Genomic DNA, 22027 nt, shown 5'->3' with positions numbered 1-22027 from the left:
AGATATCCCATAAAATGAACGGGAGCAAATCGAGACGCTGTACGAGTTGCAGGAAGTGGCCCCTCACATTGCGCTTTGAGTGTTCACTAAAACTAAACCTTAAGTGACAAAAATTGTGGGTTCATAAAAATGATATACTAGTGTTTTAGTAAAGCTCTGCTTTTAAGGAATTTGTATTTTACACTTTAAGCAAAACCTGAAAACCTGGGCTAAGAACAGCTGCTCTGTCACCCCTGGGGACACGCTGCAACTTGCTTCAGATTGCCAGTATATTTTACTGCTCAAATCCTGATGACCAAGAAGCTGACTGTTAGTGACTCCCTCCTTGCGGCCCTGGGCTTTGACAGTCCAGGGCCCCTGCTAACTCACTGCTAACTCTCCCTCAGTCCCCTGGACCACAGGGTGTGGACATCACCGAGGGGGAGACTGTCATCTCCTTGGACCGAAGCCTCACGGCGAACAGGTCATGGAGCTCAGGTCTGATCCCAGGCCTTCCGACTCTACAGGTCGGGTCTCAGAGCGTCTCCTTGGGTTCTGGCCCCTCTGGGCTCGGAACATAGCCGTTTCCTGCCTGGGATCCCAATCTGAGGACCGTGATTCATACTCTCCTCTGCCTCAGGCTTTCTCATTTTGGTAAAACAATCCTAAATTTCACAGGAAGATGTCCTAACTCTCTTAATGATGGTGTTCTTTGGGTTTAGCCAAACTTTTCATCATCCGTTCTGCTTCAGAGGCAGACCGGGAAGGCGCCCCGGCGTGTATTTGACGGTTTCATGAGAGGAGCGTCCACGCGTGGGTGGGAGGGCTGACCGCCCGCCAGGTGGGCCACGGGACAAACCACGTGCAGCTCAGGAAGGCCCATGTCCCCTGACTGCCCACGGCTCTGCTGCCCTCCCGGGGCTCCTGTCCCCGCCGAGATGCAGGATCCCGTGGGGCCCACCCAATCTCCACACCACGCAGCCCCCTGCCTCTGATGCCCCGAGTTTCCACGAATAGAAACAAAGCCTTTCATTAATTTTTGCTTTCTCTTTGCTTCCTTCCCACCTGGCTGGGGAGCTGAAATCAAAGCACAGAAATGCAGCCAGGCGAGATGAGAATGAGATCTGCTTGGGACCCCGACATCTCCCTGCCTCGCGAGCCGGTGTCCAGGGCACCAGGAAGTGACCTGCTGGAGGCCTGGGGCTGTTTGTGCTGCAGCCAAGTGGGGATCTGAGGCGACCCTGGGGCTCCCCGTCCCATCCTACATCTGCGTCTCTTGGCTCTGGGCCGTTCCCAGCCCGCCCTGGGCGGCAGGACGGCGGGGAGCCGGGTGGGGGGTGGGGCGGGTGGGCAGAAGCCTTAACGAGCTCCAGCCGCAGCCGGAAGCTGAGTCAGAGATGATGGGAGCTGGGGTCGGGGTGGTGACAGCTGAGGTCTCCAGGCGGCAGGGAGATGGGGTTTCTGTGGGTCAGGCCTGGGAATGGGCGGGCTGGGGAGGCGTCCTTGGCTTTACACAGGCCATGGAGTGGTTCTGAAATGTTCCTAACGGTAGCCCAGTATTTCTGACTCATGTCGGGATTTGACCAAATACATCCCTCGCCAGCCTCCTACGGCTTGTCCTGGACATTTGTTTAACTTTCCCAGGTCACCTCAAACCCAAATTCTGCCCACGTTCCCGACAGGCCACCAACTTTGTGGTGCACCAGCCCACTGAACCGTCTTTCTCTGATGGAAAGAGGAGGGTGTTGGGGCAGCCCACTGAACCGTCTTTCTCTGATGGAAAGAGGAGGGTGTTGGGCCAGAGCCTGGCTTGAAAGAGGGTGTTGGGGCAGCCCACTGAATCGTCTTTCTCTGATGGAAAGAGGACAATGTTGGGCCAGAGCCTGGCTTGAAGCTCCCTGGATACACCCCCAGAGGCTGACAGTACGCTCTGGGAGGGCCCACCTGCACCCAGGTAGGAAGAAGGCCCCCGGCTCCCCGCACCACTCCAGCTCTGTCTTGCCCTGTTCGTGAGAGAGCACGTTATGGGTAAGCAGGGGTTGTCCCCGACGTACATTTCTAATCACACATTCCCAGCTGGACTTTCATGCGGCCACAGGAATGCTGTGTGATTTGCAGACAAGAAGTCATTCCACGCATCCACTTACTTAATGACTTCATGCATGGATTTATTCTTGGAGTTTAGAGCCTTGTCTTATAACTCTATATACAGTCCTCCTCATGAGACAAACGACGTACTTGTCAGCCAGGTAGTTCCATGGTCAAGAAGGAGACACAGAAACATGCGAGGCCCCGGTTCCCTCCCTCACCCACCGCGTCTCCAGTAACTTACTGGCTGTCCTTTGGGTCCAGGGGGTCCAGGTGGTCCCTGCACAAACACAAAGAAATCTGTCAGCTGTTTCCTTTATCCCAGGACCCAGATGGCATCTGCTCGGGAGCCCTGGGAAAGCTGTCCACTGTGTGTTCAGCACACCGTGGAGGTTGCGAAGAGCCTTCTGGCACATTCGTCTCGGCGGAGACGCGGGGCTGGAGGGCGGAGGACGGGGGGTTGGGCCCGGTTCTCAGGGTCTGCGGCTGCCCGGGCACAGCTGCTCCTGGTTTGCCTTTCTGAGCTCAGGCTTTTGACCTGACCCGGGTCCTGCTCACGCTGGCTCTGCTCCCTCCACGAGGCCCCGGGCCCATTCCTCCAGAGACGGCCCCTGCTGGCCTCCCACGCATCCCCCTACCCGGCACCATCTCGCACTTCCCACCGCTGGGCTGGCAGGCAAGCACGCACAGAGTTAATCTACAGCAGGCCCCTCGGCAGGGCTGGGAATCCGCCCGCCAGGATCACCTCGTGCTCCTGCGGAGCAGTCCCCGCCAACGCCACTGAGGGTGGAAGCTTTACACGTGCCTTAGAAGAGCCAGGCGTGTTGATGTAGAACAGGTGGGGGGCAGGGGGCCGTGGGAGGCCTCAGTGGTTCGTGTGAAGACCCGGAGGCCGGCACCTCAGCTCGGGGAGGCGGGGAGCACCCTGCTGTTTATTTCCCGGAACTGTGTGTGTAAAGCAGGGGACCCCCCGCCCCGAGGCCCGCGTTCTGTAAACGGGTGGCTGTGTGTGTACAAGGGCTGAGAGCACCTTGAAACATGAGCCTGTCTCCTTCCCTTCGGCCAAATCTCAAGGCTGGAGGGCTGCTGGGGAAAACGACCAGCACGGCCCCGGGGAACTGTGCTCCGTAGAGACTGATCGATTGTTGCGACTATTATCCATGGTCTGAGGGAAGCGAATGAGCACTCCCACCCCAGCTGCTGGTGTGACGGACCTGCCCTCAGACACACGTGTCCGCTGCCTCTCCGCGGGTCCCACGGCCCCCGTCCACGGCCGCCTCAATCTCGGGGCACGGTGTTCTCTGAGAAGGACTCTCTCCCCTGCAGCCACAAGCTCTCCCTGAGTAACTTAAGGCCTGATTGTCTTATTAATAAAAAACGTGGACTAGGAGAGAGTCGGGCGCTTTGCAGGAGCCTGTTCCACCTCTCGGTCTCTGTGCAGCGGGAAGGATCCGCAGTGGCCAGGCCTGGGGACTCTCCTTCCTTGGGCAGGCCCTCCTCCAGCCAGGGGTTTGGCTGCCAAGCCTTACTCCTGATTAGACTTGCAGGAGGAGGGGACACCTGTAGACCGCCACTCAGGTGGGGCCCGAGGGTCACTTGGTTAACTGATGTCCGGCATCTCACCTGTCACGGTGGCTGTGCCCAGCTGCCTTACCCCTGCTCTGAGGCCTCGCCAGCAGACCCCAATTCCTCCCTATGGACCCGCGGGACACTGGTCTGCTTTGCTCGGGATGACGGGTCCCTGTCAGCTGGTCAGCTGTGGGGCTGGGAGAGCGTGTGCCTGACTGGAAGGGCTCCAGACCAGTGCTAGGCCAAAATCTGACCTAGCTGGCGTTGAGTCTTCACTCTCAACCTTGATGGCGGCAGCGGGGACAAGGGACGGCCTGGGTGGTCTTGGCGACCACGTGCGTCAGGCACGCTGTGAGGCCTCCGCCAGCATCCGCACTGCCTGCGTCTCAGAGGATGTTCCACACCCACGAGGGCGAGCACGTGAGCCTGGAACTTACCGGTCTTCCTGGGGCTCCAACCGGACCCATCTGTCCCACGGGCCCAGGGCGGCCGGGAGGCCCCTACGGACAGGCAACGGAGAAGGCGGTTAGGGAGGCAGGAGGGGTGGAGCCCGGAGCCCTTCAGGTTCTGCCCGGTCTCTTCTCTAACAAAAGCAATGCTTACCTGCAAGCCGACCAGTCCCGGCTCTCCAGGTTCCCCCTAATGGAGAAGAAAGAGTTTGAAGAGTTTCAGCTTTTAAGACTCTGTGGACTTGGTTGCACTTTACTTCAGTGTTGGAAATAAGCATATAAAACACACCGGCTGTCTAAGGACTCGGTGATGTCAGGTACGTAGACAGCCGCACTGCTGTGAGTTTGAGGAGGGCGGCCCGCAGTTAGTGTAAGACGGCCGACAGCGTGGCGGCCAGCGAGAGGACCTTGAAATCAGTGGAGATTCTGGCTTGTGGACACTGTGCGTCCCCCCGCTCGACTCAGAGGTCACTCTTAATGGGGAGTGTACGTGGGGCTCGGTCATGCCCCGTCCCTGCAGACTTACCCTGTATTTGTCGCGGTCCTCTGAGGACAGAGCGTAGGGCTCGCCTTTCTGCCCTTTCGGTCCTTGGGGCCCCTGAATGCGCACATGCGGCATAGAAAGAAAAACAGCAACGGTCCGTTACACTCAGCGCAGTGACATGATGGGAGTCACTGCCTGCCCCCGTTCGTGGGCGATGTCCAGCTGTTCTTATGGCCAAACGAGACTATTCAGAACATCCAACTCTACCTTAACCGCGAGGTGAGACTTTTACTTTCGTATTTACCCAACAGCATCTTTCTTAAAGTTAAAAGAGAAATATTCAACAGGATTTAATGTTCAGAAACCCAAGTAAAGGTTCAGCAAACGAATACTTTCCTCTCCCAAACTGTCCCTTTTCTTTGTCATGATACTATTCTGTGTCTTCTTTGCATTCGCGTACTGAAATATCGACACATACGCTCCGCAGTACTATTTGTGGCAGAGATTCCGGGTCATCCGTGAAAAATGGGATTGTGTCGAGTATACTGCGTTGGCCAAAAAGTTGGTTTGGGCTTTCCATGGCATCTGAATGAACTTCTTGGCCAGCCCAGTACATGACACACAGGTACAGAAGCGCACAGGCCTTTTAGTATCTACATATAAAACCTGCATTTTAAAGTGCCTGATACATTTATTGATAATGAAAGCTATGATATTAGAATAGAGCAGAGTGTAGCTTATTGATAAGTTGAATCACGTGGAAAAGAAACAGCCGGCAAATGGGGAGCTGGAGGGCAGAGGTGTGAAGATAACCAGAAATCGGTCAGCTTCAGGGAAATGCAATGAAGATTGTTAATGCTGCCCTTCCCTCACCTTAAAATGCTTTTTAAGTAAAAAGTTTTGCCAAAAAGTGTTAGTTTAATCCTGAATTTGGAATATATTGCTATAAGGTAGCAACATATTATCAAAAAAGATTGTTTGCACAGACCCTAAAAAATAAATGAGGTCATGAAATAGATCATTATGTGAAAGTTCTTCCATTAAGAAAAGTAAAGTCTACCTTGTATATCCTGGAGAACAAAACTGTTTTTTCATGTCACAAAGGATGTTAGAATCTAATAAAATGATGACTAATAGAGAAGTCCGTTCAAGGTTTAAGCTTTTCAAAATTTTAGTTCCACGATTCCACTATTATTCTTGCTATTTGAATGGGAGGAAGTGATGGTATGCTTGGGAGACAAACCCATTACCTTCTACTTAACAGGCAAAGGACAAAGGGGAAATGGAGCTCTCTGAGTCCAGCACGCCTAGATGTTGGCAAGAAACCTCAGCAGCGGAGGTGTGCTCCATCCTGACTGTTAACCGAGGGTGGGCAGCCACCGTTTCTGGGGTGGAAAGGTGGTCTCGGCACGTGCCTGCTCCCCCACCCCCAACACCATCCTGCAAGCAGGAGGCAGCCCGCCCTCCGGAGAGACCTTCCCTAAGGCAGTTTCTCAAGGGGGTCCTCGGCGGGCCCTCCCAAAAGCGAGACCTTTCCTGCGTTTCCACCACCCAGACTCTGGAGCGACCAGCGGAGCAGACTGAGCGCTGCCGCCCGTACTCACGCGGGGCCCGAGGAAGCCGCCAGGGCCCGGGGGTCCTGCGTAGCCCGAGTCGCCCACGGTCCCGTTGCAGCCGTCATACCCAGGAGGTCCTCTGGGTCCGCCTTGCCCGGGATGGCCCTGGAAATAGACAAGCCATTGGGCCTCCAGCCCCCAGGGGCTTAGGTTTCATGTAACTGGGATGAGGCAGCTTCAACGCTTCTCAGAAGAGATGCCTCCAAGCTCCTCATCTCCTCCTGAATTAGCGGTCTGCTCTCGGCCTTCCTGACTCCCTAGACTGGATCTGAGACATTTGAAATTGCATGCCAACCCGATCTTAATTTGAGCTTGTCCTTCAAAGGAAAATTTCAATTCTATTGAGCTAAATGTCCATCTTGTGTTCAACATCCAAGCAGGTCTATTTCTGGGTGATACAGCTCTTAGATTTTACTGCACATCAACTTTGCTTATGACTTCTTTTTTAAAATTTATTTATTTTTAATTGAAGGATAATTGCTGTAAATATTGCGTTGGTTTTCTGCCATACATCAACACGAATCAGCCACAGGCATATATGTCCCCTCCCTCTGGAACCCCCCTCCGCCCTCCCACCCCACCCCACCCCTCCAGGCTGTCTCTGAGCACCGGTCCGAGCTCCCTGAGAGAAGCAGGGAAACGCACACATTACCACATGTAAAATAGACAGCCAGTGCCAACAGGCTGTAAATGATTCTCGGCAGCAAAAAGTACCGGGTCCCTCAAACCTGTGTTCGTCAGGTGCTCAGATACAGCAGTGGGGTTTACGTTAACTTGCTGTGAGCGTCTCTCGGATTCGGCATCGAGGAGACTGAGTTTAGCAGCCCTGACGTTCCAGAGAAAATGACCAGGTATCTGTTTACCATGATCACCCCTCCAGGTGATGATTCCCTCCCTAGTTTGAGAAATATTTGCTTCTGACATTAAATGAGCACGAAGTGGAAAAAACCAACGGAAACACGCCACCCATCAGTTACAGTACGTTTCCACAAGGTCACTCCATCTAAAGCTCAGCCTTCTGCTTCCAGAAGAGCACAGCAAGGGATAATCCCAAGAGGCCAAAAAAAGTAGGTTAAAAATGGGCAACCTCATCGGAGGCAGCTGGTAAGAAAATGCTCTGGTTATTTGTTTAACCCTTGAAATCTGCAAATTCTTCAACTCTGCCAATTTCTCAAGATTCTGACTCATGCACAAGTTATTTCCTTAACCATGCACAGCTGTGTGCTGTCACCGACGTGTCTGTTTGAGCCCCTCCCAGGGGACACCAGGGATCATGGCCATGCGGGTCTCACGTCTTGGTGGGGGGGGGCTTCCTTTCTTTAGCTCTGCCTCCTGCTGCAAAAATCTCCTTGAACGTGGAGCTAAGGAAAAGCGGCAGTTCTCTGACTGTTGTCTCCTCATACCCTTCCCCCTTTCTTCTGCAATGGGGCAGCCCCACTTGTGTGCCTGGAGTGTGTGTGTGTGTGCGTGCATGAGCATGATGACAGATAACACGTGTGGTGCATGTGTGTGCACGCGTGTATGGGCACGCTGACACGGCACGGACATCGGCATGAATGTGAAGTTCTGGAGGCAGATGTCCTTAAACATCAGCTGCGCAGGGATGGAGCAGGTCTGAATGTGGGATAAACACATGTATCCCGGAGGCTGAGATGGGCAGGAAGCCGTCCCTGGGAAGTCTGCCCCGGGCCCGAGGAGGAGGCTGTGAGTCAGGCTGCTCTGTTTATTTTCTTGTGCCACGAGAAGTAAAGTAAACTAGGTTAGAAAAACACATTTTATTGCATTCTGAGATTTTCTCATGGACAAAGCATGCCTTTCGTCTTCTCTCTGCACGGTTGCTACCAGGAATCTGAGCCTCTGCACAGACTTGAGGGCAGTCCCTGCTCTGGGCAGGACGGCCTTCCACTCGGGCGGTTCTGGAGTTCAAGCGCGCTGTGAGACCGGCTCCTCACGGCCGCCTGTGCCGCCTGCAGCTGGTTACCAGTAGCGGGGGGCTCCCCTTCCCCCTTGTCGCCTCTGCTCCCAGTCCTGGGAGCCCCAGTTTTAGCAGAGTAGCCTCCATGCCAAGTCCAGAAGACCATTTACAAAGGAGGCAGTTTGTCCAAGAGATGAGTGGGTTCCAGGGGTTTACCCACAGGTGGTGTTGTTATAGACAAGAAAGGGGACACACGTTAGAAGTGTGTCTGTGCGTCACAAACGGGTTGTTTTGCACGTATACGGTGCTTTGCAGTTTTAATCTTATGAAAAACTTACGGGAATTCCGTCGGCACCAGGGAATCCCGAAACACCTCTTGGTCCCTGTAAAGAAGACAAACAGACTTCAGGCAGGCCAGGACCCGCCCCCGCCCCCACAGAGAAGCGCCCACGGTCCCATACGCACCACGTCTCCCTTCGGGCCTGTGATCCCGGGGGCTCCTCTTTGGCCCTTGTCACCCTTGCGGCCTTGCAGTCCTGGGAAGCCCTGTAGCCCGGGGGGCCCGGTGTACCCCTGGGGGCCCACCGGCCCTGGCTGGCCCTGTGGGAACAACACTCGGTCAGTGTCCACAAGTCATAACCACGCGTTATGGTTATGGTTATTGGAACGTCTCCAATCATGCTGCTTTTGAAACTACACTTTTCATGCTTAAAGAGCTATACTCTTCAGAGAGCACTCTGTAAATCACCATCTTTTTCCACGAGAGCCACAAAGTGATTCCTGGCTGAGAAAGTAACAGAGTTCAAAGGGGAGGAAATACTAAATGTGAGACAAAAATTATCCTCAAGTACTAAAGCGAAGTTATTGTGAAATGCTAATATTGGGTTGGCATGAAATAATCAACTGACTTGAAAAAAAAAAAAAAGTCCTTTCAGTATAAATGAAGGTGCCAGACAAACTCCTGAGATCGTCTGTCTCATATAATGCACACAATGGCTATGGAGATGCAGCTAGCACCCAGATATCAACGTGACCCCCAGATGTTTAAGTGGTTAACAGTCTCTCATCCTGTGCACACACACCCCGAATGCACACACGAGTGTGTGTGTACAGAGAAAAAATAAAAGTCTGAAACGCATAAAACATCCATCCATAGCACTGCTGCTGCTGCTCCGTCGCCAAATTGTGTCCAACTCGTTTTGCGACCTCACAGACTGTAGCCCACCAGGCTCCCCTGTCCATGGGATTTCCCAGGCAAGAATCCCTGGGGTGGATTGCCACTTCCTCCTCCTGGGGAACTTCCCGACCCACGGATCAAACCCATGTCTCCTGCGCTGGCAGGCAGATTTTTTACCACTGAGTCATCTGGGAAGCCCTTGCACATCCCTTAGGATGGCTATGATTTGAAAAAAAGAAAAGACGAAATTACGTGTTGGCAGGAATTTGGAGAAGTGGCTCTGTTGCAGGGAATGGAAACAGCGGCCACTGGGGAAAACGGCACGGAGGCGCCTCAAAAACGGAACAGAGAATCACCCGCGACCCAGCTGTCCCGCTTCTGTGACCACACTCAGAAGGGTGGGAAGCAGAGACTTGGACAGATCGTGTCTGCACCCATGTTCGTGGCAGCATTTTCCAGAACTGTCAAAGGTGGAGGCGCGCATGGATGCATGACGGTTAAGCACGACGGTCTGTCCAAACAGCGGACTCCTCTTCACCTGAAAGGGGCAGGAGACTCTGACCCAGGCCACAGCATGGATGGACCCTGAGGACACATACTGAGCGAAATGAGCCCGCCACACAGGGACAAACGCTGATTCCACTAACATGGGGTCCCTAGAGGAGTCACATTCGTAGAGATGGAAAGTGCCAGAGAGGTGACCGGGGGCTGGGGGAGGGGAGTGGGCAGTTAGGGTTTAATGGGGACAGACTCTCGGTTTGGAAAGATGAAAAAGCTCTGCAGACAATGGTGATCATGACTGTACAAAACATAAATGTGCTTAATGCCACGAAACTGCGCAAAAATGGTTACGCTATGCTGTGTACATCTTATCACAATCAAAATGAAAAGATTAAAAAGAGGTTCCAGCCCTCTTATTATTAGAACTAATTTATGCATTACAGTTCTACTTTAATGAACGTCCCAGGTTCGCCCAAAATGAAGAAAGTAACAAGACAAAACCAAACCCCAACATCTCTGTCTTGATTTCTTAAAGGAAGGATTGCTGTTGCTTCATTCCACAGGCCCTTTCTCTCTGAGCCTCATTCACTCTTGCATTTCAAATGTCTGTCTTATCTTTAGATTGAGGGGGCACTGAGTCACTACTTCTAGACTTCTCTTTTATAGCCTGCAAAAAGCCTTTCTTGTATAAACTGTGCCGCTAAGCCGTTTTTCTGTCCGGGCAGAAGTTTATAATCTGTCCTTGACACTGCACAGCGCTGGAGGGAAGTGAGCGGCTTCAGATGCAGCTGGCGGCGCGGCGTTCACATGGGATGGGCGGGGGAGGAAGGGCGTGGGGGACGCAGCCTGCGATGGCCCACCGCCCCGCGATGGCCCCTCCCTGCAGGTGCCGGCCCGGGGCGTGGGGCAAGCGCGGAAGCGGCTTTTTGGGGTGGAGGATGCAGATGGAGACTAAGATGGAGTTTGGCGGCTGAGATGAGCCCTGAGGCTTGGGGCCCTGTGTCCTCAGATGACAGGGAGCCTGGGCGCCTCTCGGGGCCGGTCAGCGTTTCACACATGGCGGGTTCTCTGCTCGCCCGGGCACCCCTCGGGGCCGGGTCAGCGTCTCACACATGGCGGGTTCTCTGCTCGCCCCATAAGCGATGCAGAATCCAGCCGGCGCTCCCCTGGAGTAGCCTGACCGCAAGCATGGCGTGGAGCCGTGCAGCCGGCGTGCTTGAATGTCTGGAGAAGGTGAGACAGGCTCAGGAGGACTGCGTGGCCAGCCGGGCCCTGGACACGTGGCGTCCCTGTCTGACGCCCGGGGCTTCGGGACGCCGCATCTGTCGGCGGTTTGGGGACACAAATGCTTTGACTCAGATTTTTATGGCTCTTCCTCAGCTATGCTTGTCTGTGTCTTGTTTGTGACCACAGACCAAGCCTCCAAGCCTGCGAGGCCCGTCACCCTGAGGGGCTTCTGTCTGTTAGTGGTCTCAGGGAGCAGCCTTGGGGACACAAGGATCCTGTTTGCACCGTTACTTTTTATTGTCCATAAACCACATCTCTACCCGAGGATGACTGTCTAGCACCAACGTTAACCCAGATGGAGTACAAGCCTCTTAACGAGAAGCATCCCTTTGTCTCCTGTTCGTTGACCGTTCCTGGCTCCCTTTGATGGGGGGCCGATGGCGTCACGGCCTTGTTTTCCTCCCATTGTCAGTAAACTTCTTACCCTTGGCATCTCTGACGGGAAGTCTGGCTTTGGGAATAAAACTCCAGTCTTCCCTTTTCTGGAACACGCCGTCACTTTTTTCTTTTTATTAAGGTGAAATTCCCAAACCACAAAAGTATCCATTGTAAAGCGGCTTCTGGTACACTCACAGCGTCCTCCGCCCATCTCTTCTATCTATTCCAGAAGGCCTTCATCACCCCCAAGAATCCCACCCCCGCCTGCAGCTCTGGTACCCGCCCTTCCGCTTTTGGTGTCTGCGGGATTTACCCACTCTGGGTGTTTCACGTCAGTGGAATCATTCATATGATACGTGACCTTTCACGTCTGGCCTCTTAATACAAGGTTGTTGAGGCTCGTCCACGCCACAGCTTTGGTCACTACTTCACGTTTATGGATGAACACGACTCCACTGTGTGGATAAGCTAGTTTGTTATGAATAAACTGTGTGAGCACGCTCACCCAGCTCTCGAGTCCTGTGTTCAGTCCTTTTGGGTCTGTTACTTAGGAGTGGACCAGCTGTATCCCGTGGTGACTCTGAAGGCTTGAGGAGCTGCCAGGCTGTGATCCCGGCTCACTTTACATTCTTACGAGGAATGTGTGAGGATCTTCAACTTCTCTACAATCCCGCCGTCAATTGTTATTTTCTATTTAAAAAAAATAAAGCCTAGAGGGTGTGAACCAGTGTCATTCTGAAGAGCAATGGGGAAAAGCCAGGAAGAGCCTGGAGGGGATCTGCATTATTTCTCGTCCTCCAGGATGGAACCCCAGGATGGTTCCAGCCCTTCACTGCACGCCCTGCGAGGCTGGGGCTGAAAGGACACACTCGCGTCAGGGTCCGAGCCCTGGGTGTGCGTGCTTTGGTCATCAGGGGTAAGATCCCCCCTAGGGGAGCCTGTGCCCGGGGCACCTGGGGTATCTGCAGAGAGCGGCTGGAGGGACCAGTAACAGAAAGGGCCGCCCTCTGTCCTGATCGTCATCCTTATCAGCTTCCAGCCTCAGACGGCAAGTCCCGATCGGAAAAGCTACTTCCACCTCTTCCTTTCATGATAAATGATGTTAAAAATAAAAAGTACCCCAGAAAAGGTAGGACTGTAGCTTAAAGGTCTTTGCATAAACTTCTAAAAGTCCTAACACTCCCACAAAATACTTGATGAAAGTATTTCCACAAAATACTTCTCAAAAGCTAGCAGACACCTGGCAAGGAGTCGTGAGCCCGTGGGCTCTGGCCCTGCCTGCCCGAGACTTGATTTGTGTCGATGTATCACCTCCTAGGGAAGCGAAAACGAGAGGATCTTGAAATCCTCTGTCCTCCGGGATGGAGCCCTGTGAAAGCTTTCAACAAACGGTTCCTCTCATTTTACCCCCAGGACAACTGCGTGAAGTCAGCGTCACCCCCGCTTGAGAGGGGAGGTAACAGGGCTCTGGGGGGGTCAGGGTTAGGGATGACGGGTGCATTTAGATCTGGGGGGGATCCCATCTTCCATGACACCCTTGCTGCTCCAAGAGAGGTCGGGGAGCCTCATCCGCATCACCTGAGAACTCGAGGGAACTGCAGAGTCTCAGCCCCGCCCAGCCCTCCTGCGGTGGCACTGACGTGATCCCGGGAGGGCTCCTTGCATTGTGAAGTCTGCAAACCGCTGCCTGACCCCGCCCTCCTCCCCCTCGTGGGAGAAGGCTGGTGTCTCTTTATCTTTAAACTTTTAATTTTGCATTGGGGTATAGCTGATTAACAATGCTGGGATAGTTTCCGGTAGACAGCAAAGGGACTCAGCCAGACACACGTATCCATTCTCCCCCAAACTCTCCTCCCATCCAGGCTGCCACATGACATTCAGTAGAGTTCCCTGGGCAGGTATCTTCAAATAACTCTCTTATGCACGAGATTGCACCTCAGAAACAAGATCAGGCTTCCTGAGCTGGGCAGAGGGAAATCTAATATTTATGTGTGTTGAAGACTATTTCTAACTGAACTGTCTCGGTCTTAGGCTCTGGTGATAATTCCAAGAAGGGACACTCTGGGCACTGTTAGAAGTGAGGGGTGCTTACGGCCTCTCCCTTTGGGAAACCATCGTGGAGGAGGAGTGGGTCGTCCTGGCTGGTTCTGGAAGCTGGAGTCTGGGCCGGCAAAGAGCACAGGCGGCTTAAATACCATGACCCTGGAGGGAATGTACGGCATGTCCTGAGATGCTGACTAAGCCTTCATGCACTTGGAATTCTCACTTACGGGAAAAGGGGCAAAATATATCTGTGCACACGCTGAAAACTCCAGGACCTCAGCCTCTGAAATAAAAGTGGAAGACGGATGCTCGGTCAAGGTTCCGAGAAATCACGCCTCACCGGCAAACACGCCCAAGGAGGTGCCCTCTGCCATCCAGTTTATTAACCTGAGCACTCGCGTTGGGTAAGGGAGGAAAGAGTTTCATTTATCAAGGAAGGCCGGAGAGGAGCGTTTCCGAGGCCCAGCCCGCATCACTGCACATCGGGACTTTTCATCTACGGCATGGTGCTTTCCTGGTAGGACGAGAATCAGCTTTCCATGCCAGCTTCTGAATAGTAGGAAATCCCTTCTCCTTCCTAAGGGTACTCTTCCTGTCTCACCTTTTACGGGCCCCGGGTGCCCCTCCAGGCGCCTGCATCCTCCCCAAACCCTGATGGCCCCTCCTGCCCTCCACCTTCCCGCCCTTCCGACGCAGTGACCTGTGACCTTCGGGGGATTCCGGCCCCAGGCCCAGCTCAGCCTTGGAGCCGTTCACACACATCTGAGAACATGGCAAACAGCCCCAAAGGTGGGAAAGACCATCTTTTAAGATTCAGGAAAATATTTTGCTCAGCTAAATTTTAGAATCAGTCACCTTTCTTAGGGATGATCGTTAGGATTTGTGAGCGATTTCTGATCACCCGGCAGGGTGACATTAGCACCTATTCCAAGCTGATGATAATGTGATGGTTAGTACTGGACAGGACGTTACATGTAACTGTCAGTAAGCGAGTGTAACTCGGTTACTACTGGACAGGACGTTACATGTAACTGTCAGTAAGCGAGTGTAGCTCGGTGACTGGACAGCTGCCTACTCCAGGCAAAACAGACAGACAGACAGACAGTTGGCTTAACTGATGTTAACTCTGCCGCCCTTTCCCTTAGATTCTTATCAATATACAGCAAGACATCAGTCCCACCCTGGGTGAAATCCCAAATGAAAGGTTTCACATGTTCCTCAACAAGGACGATACGGCCTCTCGGAACAGCTGCTGGCCTCCAAAACTGTCTCACAGACGGTGGTGCTGATGTGAAGGAAATAACATCCATATGCAAAGAAACCTGCTCCATAGACAAGATGGAACACAGACCCAGCTGTAAGGGTGGGACTGCGACAGCTTTAGAAGGCGTAGGAGAGAATCTGTGACTCTGGGTCAGGCGAGGGCTGTGTCCGTAAGACGCGAAAGTCACAAGTCATAGGAGACAGAAAGCAGAGACAACATTTGATCTTCAGAAGGTTCTGTTTGAAACATAAACAGCAGGCCACGCACTGGGAGAGACACTCACAAGACACACGTGATAAACGGCTTTTATCCGGAATATAGACAGGGCTCCCAGAAATCAACAGTAAGGATAAACGACTTTTATCCGGGATACAGACAGGGCTCCCAGAGACCCGCAGCAAGGAGACGAACAACGGGACTGGAAAGATGGGTGAAAGATCTGAGCAGACTCTTCATCACAGAAGAGGTGCAGGTGGAAAACAGGCAAGCGGCTCAACACCATCGGTCATTAGGGAAAAGCAAATTAAATCCAGACTAAGGTGTAACTGAGAAGGCAATGGCACCCCACTCCAGTACTCTTGCCTGGAGAATCCCATGGACGGAGGAGCCTGGTGGGCTGCAGTCCATGGGGTCGCGAAGAGTCGGACACGACTGAGCAACTTCCCTTTCACTTTTCACTTTCATGCATTGGAGAAGGCAATGACAACCCACTCCAGTGTTCTTGCCTGGAGAATCCCAGGGACGGAGGAGCCTGGTGGGCTGCCGTCTATGGGGTTGCACAGAGTCAGACACGACTGATGTGACTTAGCAGCAGCACCAGCAAGGTGTAACTGTGGCTGCCAGAGCGGCTGACGTGCCCACACAAAGACTGGCAAGGCCAGTACTGCTGGGGGTGCAGAGAGAGCACGTCAGAGCCGTCGGGGCGCAGGCCTGGGGGGCTGAAGCCAAACACTCACTTGCAGAAGCCCTGGAGGTAAGTGCTCAGAGCGGTGCAACGTCTTCCAGCTGACAACTGGAAGCAACCTGACTGTCCTCAGTGGAAGAACAGACCGTGGTCCGTACATGAGACAGAAAGCTGCTGAGTAACACAAAAGGAAGACAGCATCTGATGCGTGTGAAGGCGAGGGGGGTCTCGAAGGCACTGCCCTCGGGGGAGGATCCAGATACAAGGCTGAGCTCCGTCTGTCCTGCTCATGCGATACTACGCTATTATCCTGGTTAGGAGATGTTCTAGAGACAGGAAGCAGAGAAGCAAATGCTACGTCAGGAGACGGAGGGAGGGGACAGACTGCAAAGGGCACGAAGCAACGACAGCAAAGCAACTGTGGGGTCCGAGACCTGCTTTATGTCACGACTTCGGTGCTCACTACATGGAAATGCGTGTTAAATTTGCCGGTTTTCACAGAATCACGTGAAAATTACATCTCAACAAACTTGACCTAAAATCAAAGAAACAACAAAAAAGGGGTCTGCTGAAGGCCGAGATGAAGAAGGCAGTTTCCGAGGCTCACAGGCAGATTGCACAGGACCCACAGGCAGATTGCACAGGACCGGTTCTTCTGTGGCATCCCCACAGGTGAATGGATAACACAGATAACATTGGTAAATGGAGGAAAAGAAGATGCTTGTAAAAGGATATATTGGAAACATCCAGGCTTCCCTGGTGGCTCAGATGGTAAAGAATCTGCCTGCAATGCGGGAGACTGCAGTTTGCTCCCTGGGTTGGAAAAGTCCCCAGGAGAAGGGAATGGCAACCCACTCCAGTGTTCTTGCCTGGAGAATTCCATGGACAGAGGAGCCTGGCAGGCGACAGTCCATGGGGTTGCGAAGAGTTGAACACGACTGAGCAAGAACATACACAGAAACATCCAGAAAGGTGCTTTTTAAGATGTGTGCCGAGGAAGCGAACCAACTTCAGGAAACCAAGACAGCTCTCCTTGCCTGGAAGCGGGTCTGTCCACGCACGACCCTGACAGGGATTAGGACTGTCCAGCCCACGCCCGTGGGATAGCAGGGGCGGAAGCCCGTCAGGTCCAAGTTCGAGTCAGGAGCACCAGATTCACCACAGGTGTCACGGTCTCCATCGTGTGTGACTTTCACAAACCACGAAAGCAGAGGCGGTCACCTGTGATCGAAGACGCTGTCGGCTAGTTTATCTGAGATGAGGTAACTTGGAAACTCACATTTTAAAGCGAAGGAAGATGGATCCTCCCTTTTTCCTCCACCCACAGGACCAGCAAGCCTGAAAACTGTGCTCCTAGTTCCAAAAATAGGCAGCACATGGGCAGTCAGACACAATGGCTTGAGCCCAGCGCGAGGCTGAGCTTTTTATAGTCTGGATGTGATTTGCTTGGCACAGGCTGGGAAGGCCGGTTTTCTGGAAAAGCCTTTCACCGCCTCTGTGCTTGTAGCAGTAAGTACATTTCATCCGCCCAAAGACGAATCCTTGCTTAGCAGACAGACTGGATTTCCTAAGTCTCTGGATTTCCTAAGGTCTCCAAGAAGGCACGGAGGAGGGTGGTGTGGATGAGCTGAAGGCCTAGGGGAGCAGAAATGGTGGCCAAGGAACAGTCTGGAAAAAGCTGATTCAGGGTGCTGGTTGTCAGGCTCCCGTGCATATGAAACACTTTTTCCAGCCCAGCAGCTGACAGCCTGGAAACAGCGTCAACAACCAGAGCATCGTCAAGCAGCCCTGACGTTCTCATGAGTTACCCTACAAGGCCACCCTGGATGTGCCTGCAAGACTAGAAAGTGCCATGTGCCCTGAGAGGCAACTCTGAAGTCACTGGAATTATAAGACGTTATCCAACCATGAAAAGAGTGAAATAATGCCACTTGCAGCAGCATGGATGGAGCGGGAGGCTGTCGCACTGAACGGGGCAAGCGTCACGTGGTGTCGCTCACACGCGGAATCTGAGAAACGGTGCAAAAGGACCTATCAACAAAACAAACAGACTCACAGCGATAAAGAAAACAAACTTACGGTTACCAGGAGGGAAGGGGGAGAGAGATGAATGGAGAGATGAGGACTGACATGTACGCACTGTGGTCTGACATTTGAGTCATGTCTGACTCTTTGTGGCCCCACGGACTGTGGCCCATCAAGCTCCTCTGTCCATGGAACTTTCCAGGCAAGAATACTCCAGGGGACCTTCCCGATTCAGGGATCAAACCCGCCTGTCTTCAGTCTTCTGCACTGACAGGCAGATTGTTTACACTGATGCCACCTGGGAAGCCCCGTACACGCAGGCCTGCTAAGTCCCTTCAGTCGTGTCCAATTCTTTGCGACCTTATGGACTGTAGCCCACCAGGTTCCTCTGTCCGTGGGATTCTCCCGGCAAGAACACTGGAGTGGGTTGCCATGACCTCCTCCAGGGGATCTTCCTGACCAAGGGATGGAACTGCATCTCTTGTGTCTCCTGCATTGTCAGGCAGGTTCTTTACCGCTAGCGCCACCATAAAATAGCTAATAAGGACCAATCTAGACAGCATATTAAAAAGCAGAGACATTACTTTGCCAACAAAGGTCCATCTAGCCAAGGCTATGGTTTTTCTAGTAATTATGTATGGATGTGAGAGTTGCACCATAAAGAGAGCTGAGCGCTGAAGAATTGGTGCTTTTGAACTGTGGTGTTGGAGAAGACTCTTGAGAGTCTCTTGGACTGCAAGGAGATCCAACCAGTCCATCCTAAAGGAAATCAGTCCTGAATATTCATTGGAAGGACTGATGCTAAAGCTGAAACTCCAAAACTTTGGCCACCTGATGAGAAGAACTGACTCATTTGAAAACGCCCTGATGCTGGGAAAGATTGAAGGTGGGAGGAGAAGGGGACGACAGAGGATGAGATGGCTGGATGGCATCACCGACTCGATGGACATGAGTTTGAGTGAACTCCGGGAGTTGGTGATGGCCAGGGAGGCCTGGCGTGCTGCAGTCCATGGGGTTTCGAAGAGTCGGGCACGACTGAGCGGCTGAGCTGAACTGAACTGAAGGGCCTACTGCACAGCACAAGGAACTCTACTCAGTACTCTGTAACGGCCCACATGGGAAGAGCCGCTAACGCAGAGTGGATGTGAGTGCATGTATAGCTGACTCACTGGGCTGTACTGCAGAGACCAGCACACTGCTGTAAGTCAGCTAGACCCTAATAATAACTAATCAGAAAAAAGAGGACTGGTAATGAGCTCAGTTCGCAGCGGATATTTAGGGGCAGTGGTAGACTATGTATTTCAGTGTGCGAGCTGCAGGAGCCAGCTCCTTGCGAGTCCTCTTGAATCGCATCCGTAGGTCATTTCACGCGTGCAGTCTCGGTCACTGCCTGTGTGGAGGGCTGCGCCCACGGACAGCCTGCAGCCCAGGACACGGCCTCTGGCGGGAAGAGCGAGAGGGAACGCTGGATGCCTGGCTTTCCAAACAGCGGCCTCCCCGCTGAGATGACCCACCGGGCTGGCAGCCTTTGAGAGGCACCTCTTGGCATCCTGGCACAGCCCAGGAACAGAACCAACTATTCTATCTCCTTTCCATTTAGACTAAACACAGTCACACAAAAGAAAAATATTCTCGAGGTTGGCATTATATTTAGTTGGTCTGTTATGAAAAAAAAAAAAATTGGCCAACAAAGGAAAAAAGATTCAGAGCCAGGGAGGGTTCCGACTTGGCTGGGCACAGGCCTCTTTTTCCTGTTCATCTGCCTCTGAAATGTTCCTGAAAAGGGCAAGTTCTAAATCGAGCCCCACCCTGCCCGTCCAGCAAGAGGCATGACCGCCTCTCCTCCTCCTCCTTCCTTGGCTTTAATTGACTTCTCTGTTGCTTTATCCTCATTGACGTTATTTAGGTTTTCATTTCCTTTTCCAGATTTCAAAATTTATTTTTAAACCTACATACAGTGGGATCCAGCTTTCTGGCGTGTAGTTCTGTGAGTCTGGACACGTGCTCAGAGCTACATCAGCTCAAGGCACTAGGCTGTTCGCCCCCCTCGCTGCACCGTCAAGCCCCGCTCCATCCTCTGTCCGTCACTGGGCCTCGTGGGGCTGCCCCTCCGGACGGTCACACACGTGGAATCACTCGCATCTCAGCTCTGGGGCTGGCCCTGCTCACTCAGCATCTGAGACCCGCCGCCCCGCTGTGTGTTTCAACACTGTGGTCCTTTTAACCGTGGAAGCCTGTTCTGTTGTGGCCATCACCGCGAGGGTTATCCGTTCACTGCCTGGGGGACAGCTGGATTGTTTCCAGGTTTCGGTCAGCGTGAATCGGGCTACTTAAAATCATTCATGGACGGTTTTTCTGTGTGTGTGGACACGCTTTTGTAAATGCCCAGGGAGGAGAACCTGGGCCTTATGGTAAGAGTATGTTTGTTTAACTCTATTAAAAAGCTGCAGGACCACTTTCCAGGCTGCTCCAGTTTGTGTTCCCACCGGCAGCACGTCAGAGTCACCGTCCCTGTCAGCGCTCGGCGTTCTCCGCTCCCTCAGCCGCCCTGCGAGCTCTGCAGAGCTGCTGCGTTATGGCTTTGACCTCACTCCTTCCACCTTTCTGCTAACCCTGGGTCCAGTGCAGGGCTCAGAGTTCCCACTTGTAGCATCGTCCTGACTGCTCCTGGGACCTCCCTTTGCACTAAGGACTGCAGCCCAGGCCCCTGCGAGCCCCTGCCGCACGGTCCGCCCCGAGTCGCCGGGACTGCGACCGCAGTTGCAGCGTCTTTGCTTTTCTGCAAAAAAAGGAAGACCCCAAAGTCGCTTTCATGTGCCCTCGAACCTCATAAAGGTGGGAAATGAGATAATTCACAAGTTTCTACTGAACAGAAAGTAAAGAGAAGAGCAGCCCCTATGTTCTAACCACTTATGTGGACTTCATTATATTTTCAGGGACATTCAAACATATTCTCAATACATTCTTCAAGAATATATTTTTCAAGGATATTCTCTACTCATGTGTTATTGTACAAAACGCTTTCTGGTACAGGAGCACCGGCTTGGTTCTTAAGCAGGACTTTTATAGGGAATAACAGTCATTGTAAATTAGACCAACATTACATTGGGTTTCCCAGATGGTGCCAGTGGTGAAGAACTCACGTGCCAGCGCAGGAGACACAAGAGATGCAGGTTCAGTAACTGTCGGGAAGACCCCCTGGAGGAGGGCATGGCAACCCGCTCCAGGATTCTTGCCTAGAGAATCCAGTGGACAGAGGAGCCTGGCGGGCTGCAGTCCATGGGGTCGCAGAGTTGGACCCGCATGAAGTGACTTAGCGCTCACACACATCGCACCGCTTTCAAAGGTACGTCTCTGCTCTTCACCACGGATAGCCTAGCGCTTTCCCAAAGCTTCACGCATCACCAGGCTGGGGAGGGACTCCAGGGAGTGTGTGGACAGCTGGCACCGCTGGGAGCTCCTGGGATCATTCTACCCGTGGGATGCCGTCTGCATCTCAACAAGAGCCCAGGTTGCTGCAAGCACCCCAGAGCTGGAGCGGGTCACTCGGGGATGGTGCCCGTCCCGGGCCTGTCCTGGCTGGTCGCCAGAGCATCACCTGTGGCCAGTCTGGCACCTTAAGAATTTCTTGTCCAGGAGTTCTGGAGTGGGAAGGGGTGGAGCCTGGGAGTCTCCATTTTTAACCAGCTCTGCAAGCACTTCCGGAGCATGGCCAGGCTTCTCTCCCAGGACAGGGCAGGGAAAAGCACGCGGGGTCCTCCCGGGACCCCACAGCACCGCCTCTGCTGGCACTGTGACACTCCCTGCGACGGTCCACGCGGCTCACCCCTGCCAGCCCTCGGAGGGCATGCTCTTGAGTATGGGGAGTCTCCGCAGAGGCTGCCAAGGCCCCTCCAGCTACAAAATTCAGGGGTCCCGCCAAGGCCCCCAAGCAGACCTTGAGGGAATTTCTCCTTTTAGACAGGCCCCCTCCAGCTGTAAAATCCAGGGGTCCTGCCAAGGCCCTCAAGCAGACCTTGAGGGAATTTCTCCTTGTAGACAGGCCCCCTCCAGCTGTAAAATCCAGGGGTCCCGCCAAGGCCCTCAAGCAGACCTTGAGGGAATTTCTCCTTGTGGACAGGCCCCCTCCAGCTACAAAATTCGGGGGTCCCGCCAAGGCCCTCAAGCAGACCTTGAGGGAATTTCTCCTTGTGGACAGGCCCCCTCCAGCTGTAAAATTCGGGGGTCCCGCCAAGGCCCCCAAGCAGACCTTGAGGGAATTTCTCCTTGTAGACAGGCCCCCTCCAGCTGTAAAATCCAGGGGTCCCGCCAAGGCCCTCAAGCAGACCTTGAGGGAATTTCTCCTTGT

At 53.3% G+C, this 22027-nt stretch overlaps 1 protein-coding gene across 2 annotated transcripts in view; it reads right to left on the bottom strand.

The window, feature by feature from the left end:
• The window catches only part of COL4A2 (collagen type IV alpha 2 chain), a 161595-nt gene that overhangs the window by 48324 nt on the left and 91244 nt on the right, over positions 1–22027 (bottom strand). For both annotated transcript variants that reach the window (XM_059892323.1, XM_025000171.2), the window contains exons 5-11: positions 8566–8700; positions 8439–8483; positions 6174–6290; positions 4612–4683; positions 4240–4275; positions 4074–4136; positions 2312–2347 (exon numbers count right to left, since the gene is read on the bottom strand). In XM_059892323.1, the coding sequence (XP_059748306.1) occupies positions 2312–2347; positions 4074–4136; positions 4240–4275; positions 4612–4683; positions 6174–6290; positions 8439–8483; positions 8566–8700 (504 nt within the window). The remainder of the gene's footprint in view (positions 1–2311; positions 2348–4073; positions 4137–4239; positions 4276–4611; positions 4684–6173; positions 6291–8438; positions 8484–8565; positions 8701–22027) is intronic.

The sequence above is a fragment of the Bos taurus genome, chromosome 12 (genome assembly GCF_002263795.3).
Source record: "Bos taurus isolate L1 Dominette 01449 registration number 42190680 breed Hereford chromosome 12, ARS-UCD2.0, whole genome shotgun sequence".
In the NCBI taxonomy this organism is placed as follows: Eukaryota; Metazoa; Chordata; class Mammalia; order Artiodactyla; family Bovidae; genus Bos; species Bos taurus.
The sequence above is the reverse complement of the archived record's forward strand: the minus strand, read 5'-3'. Positions and strand labels throughout refer to the sequence as shown.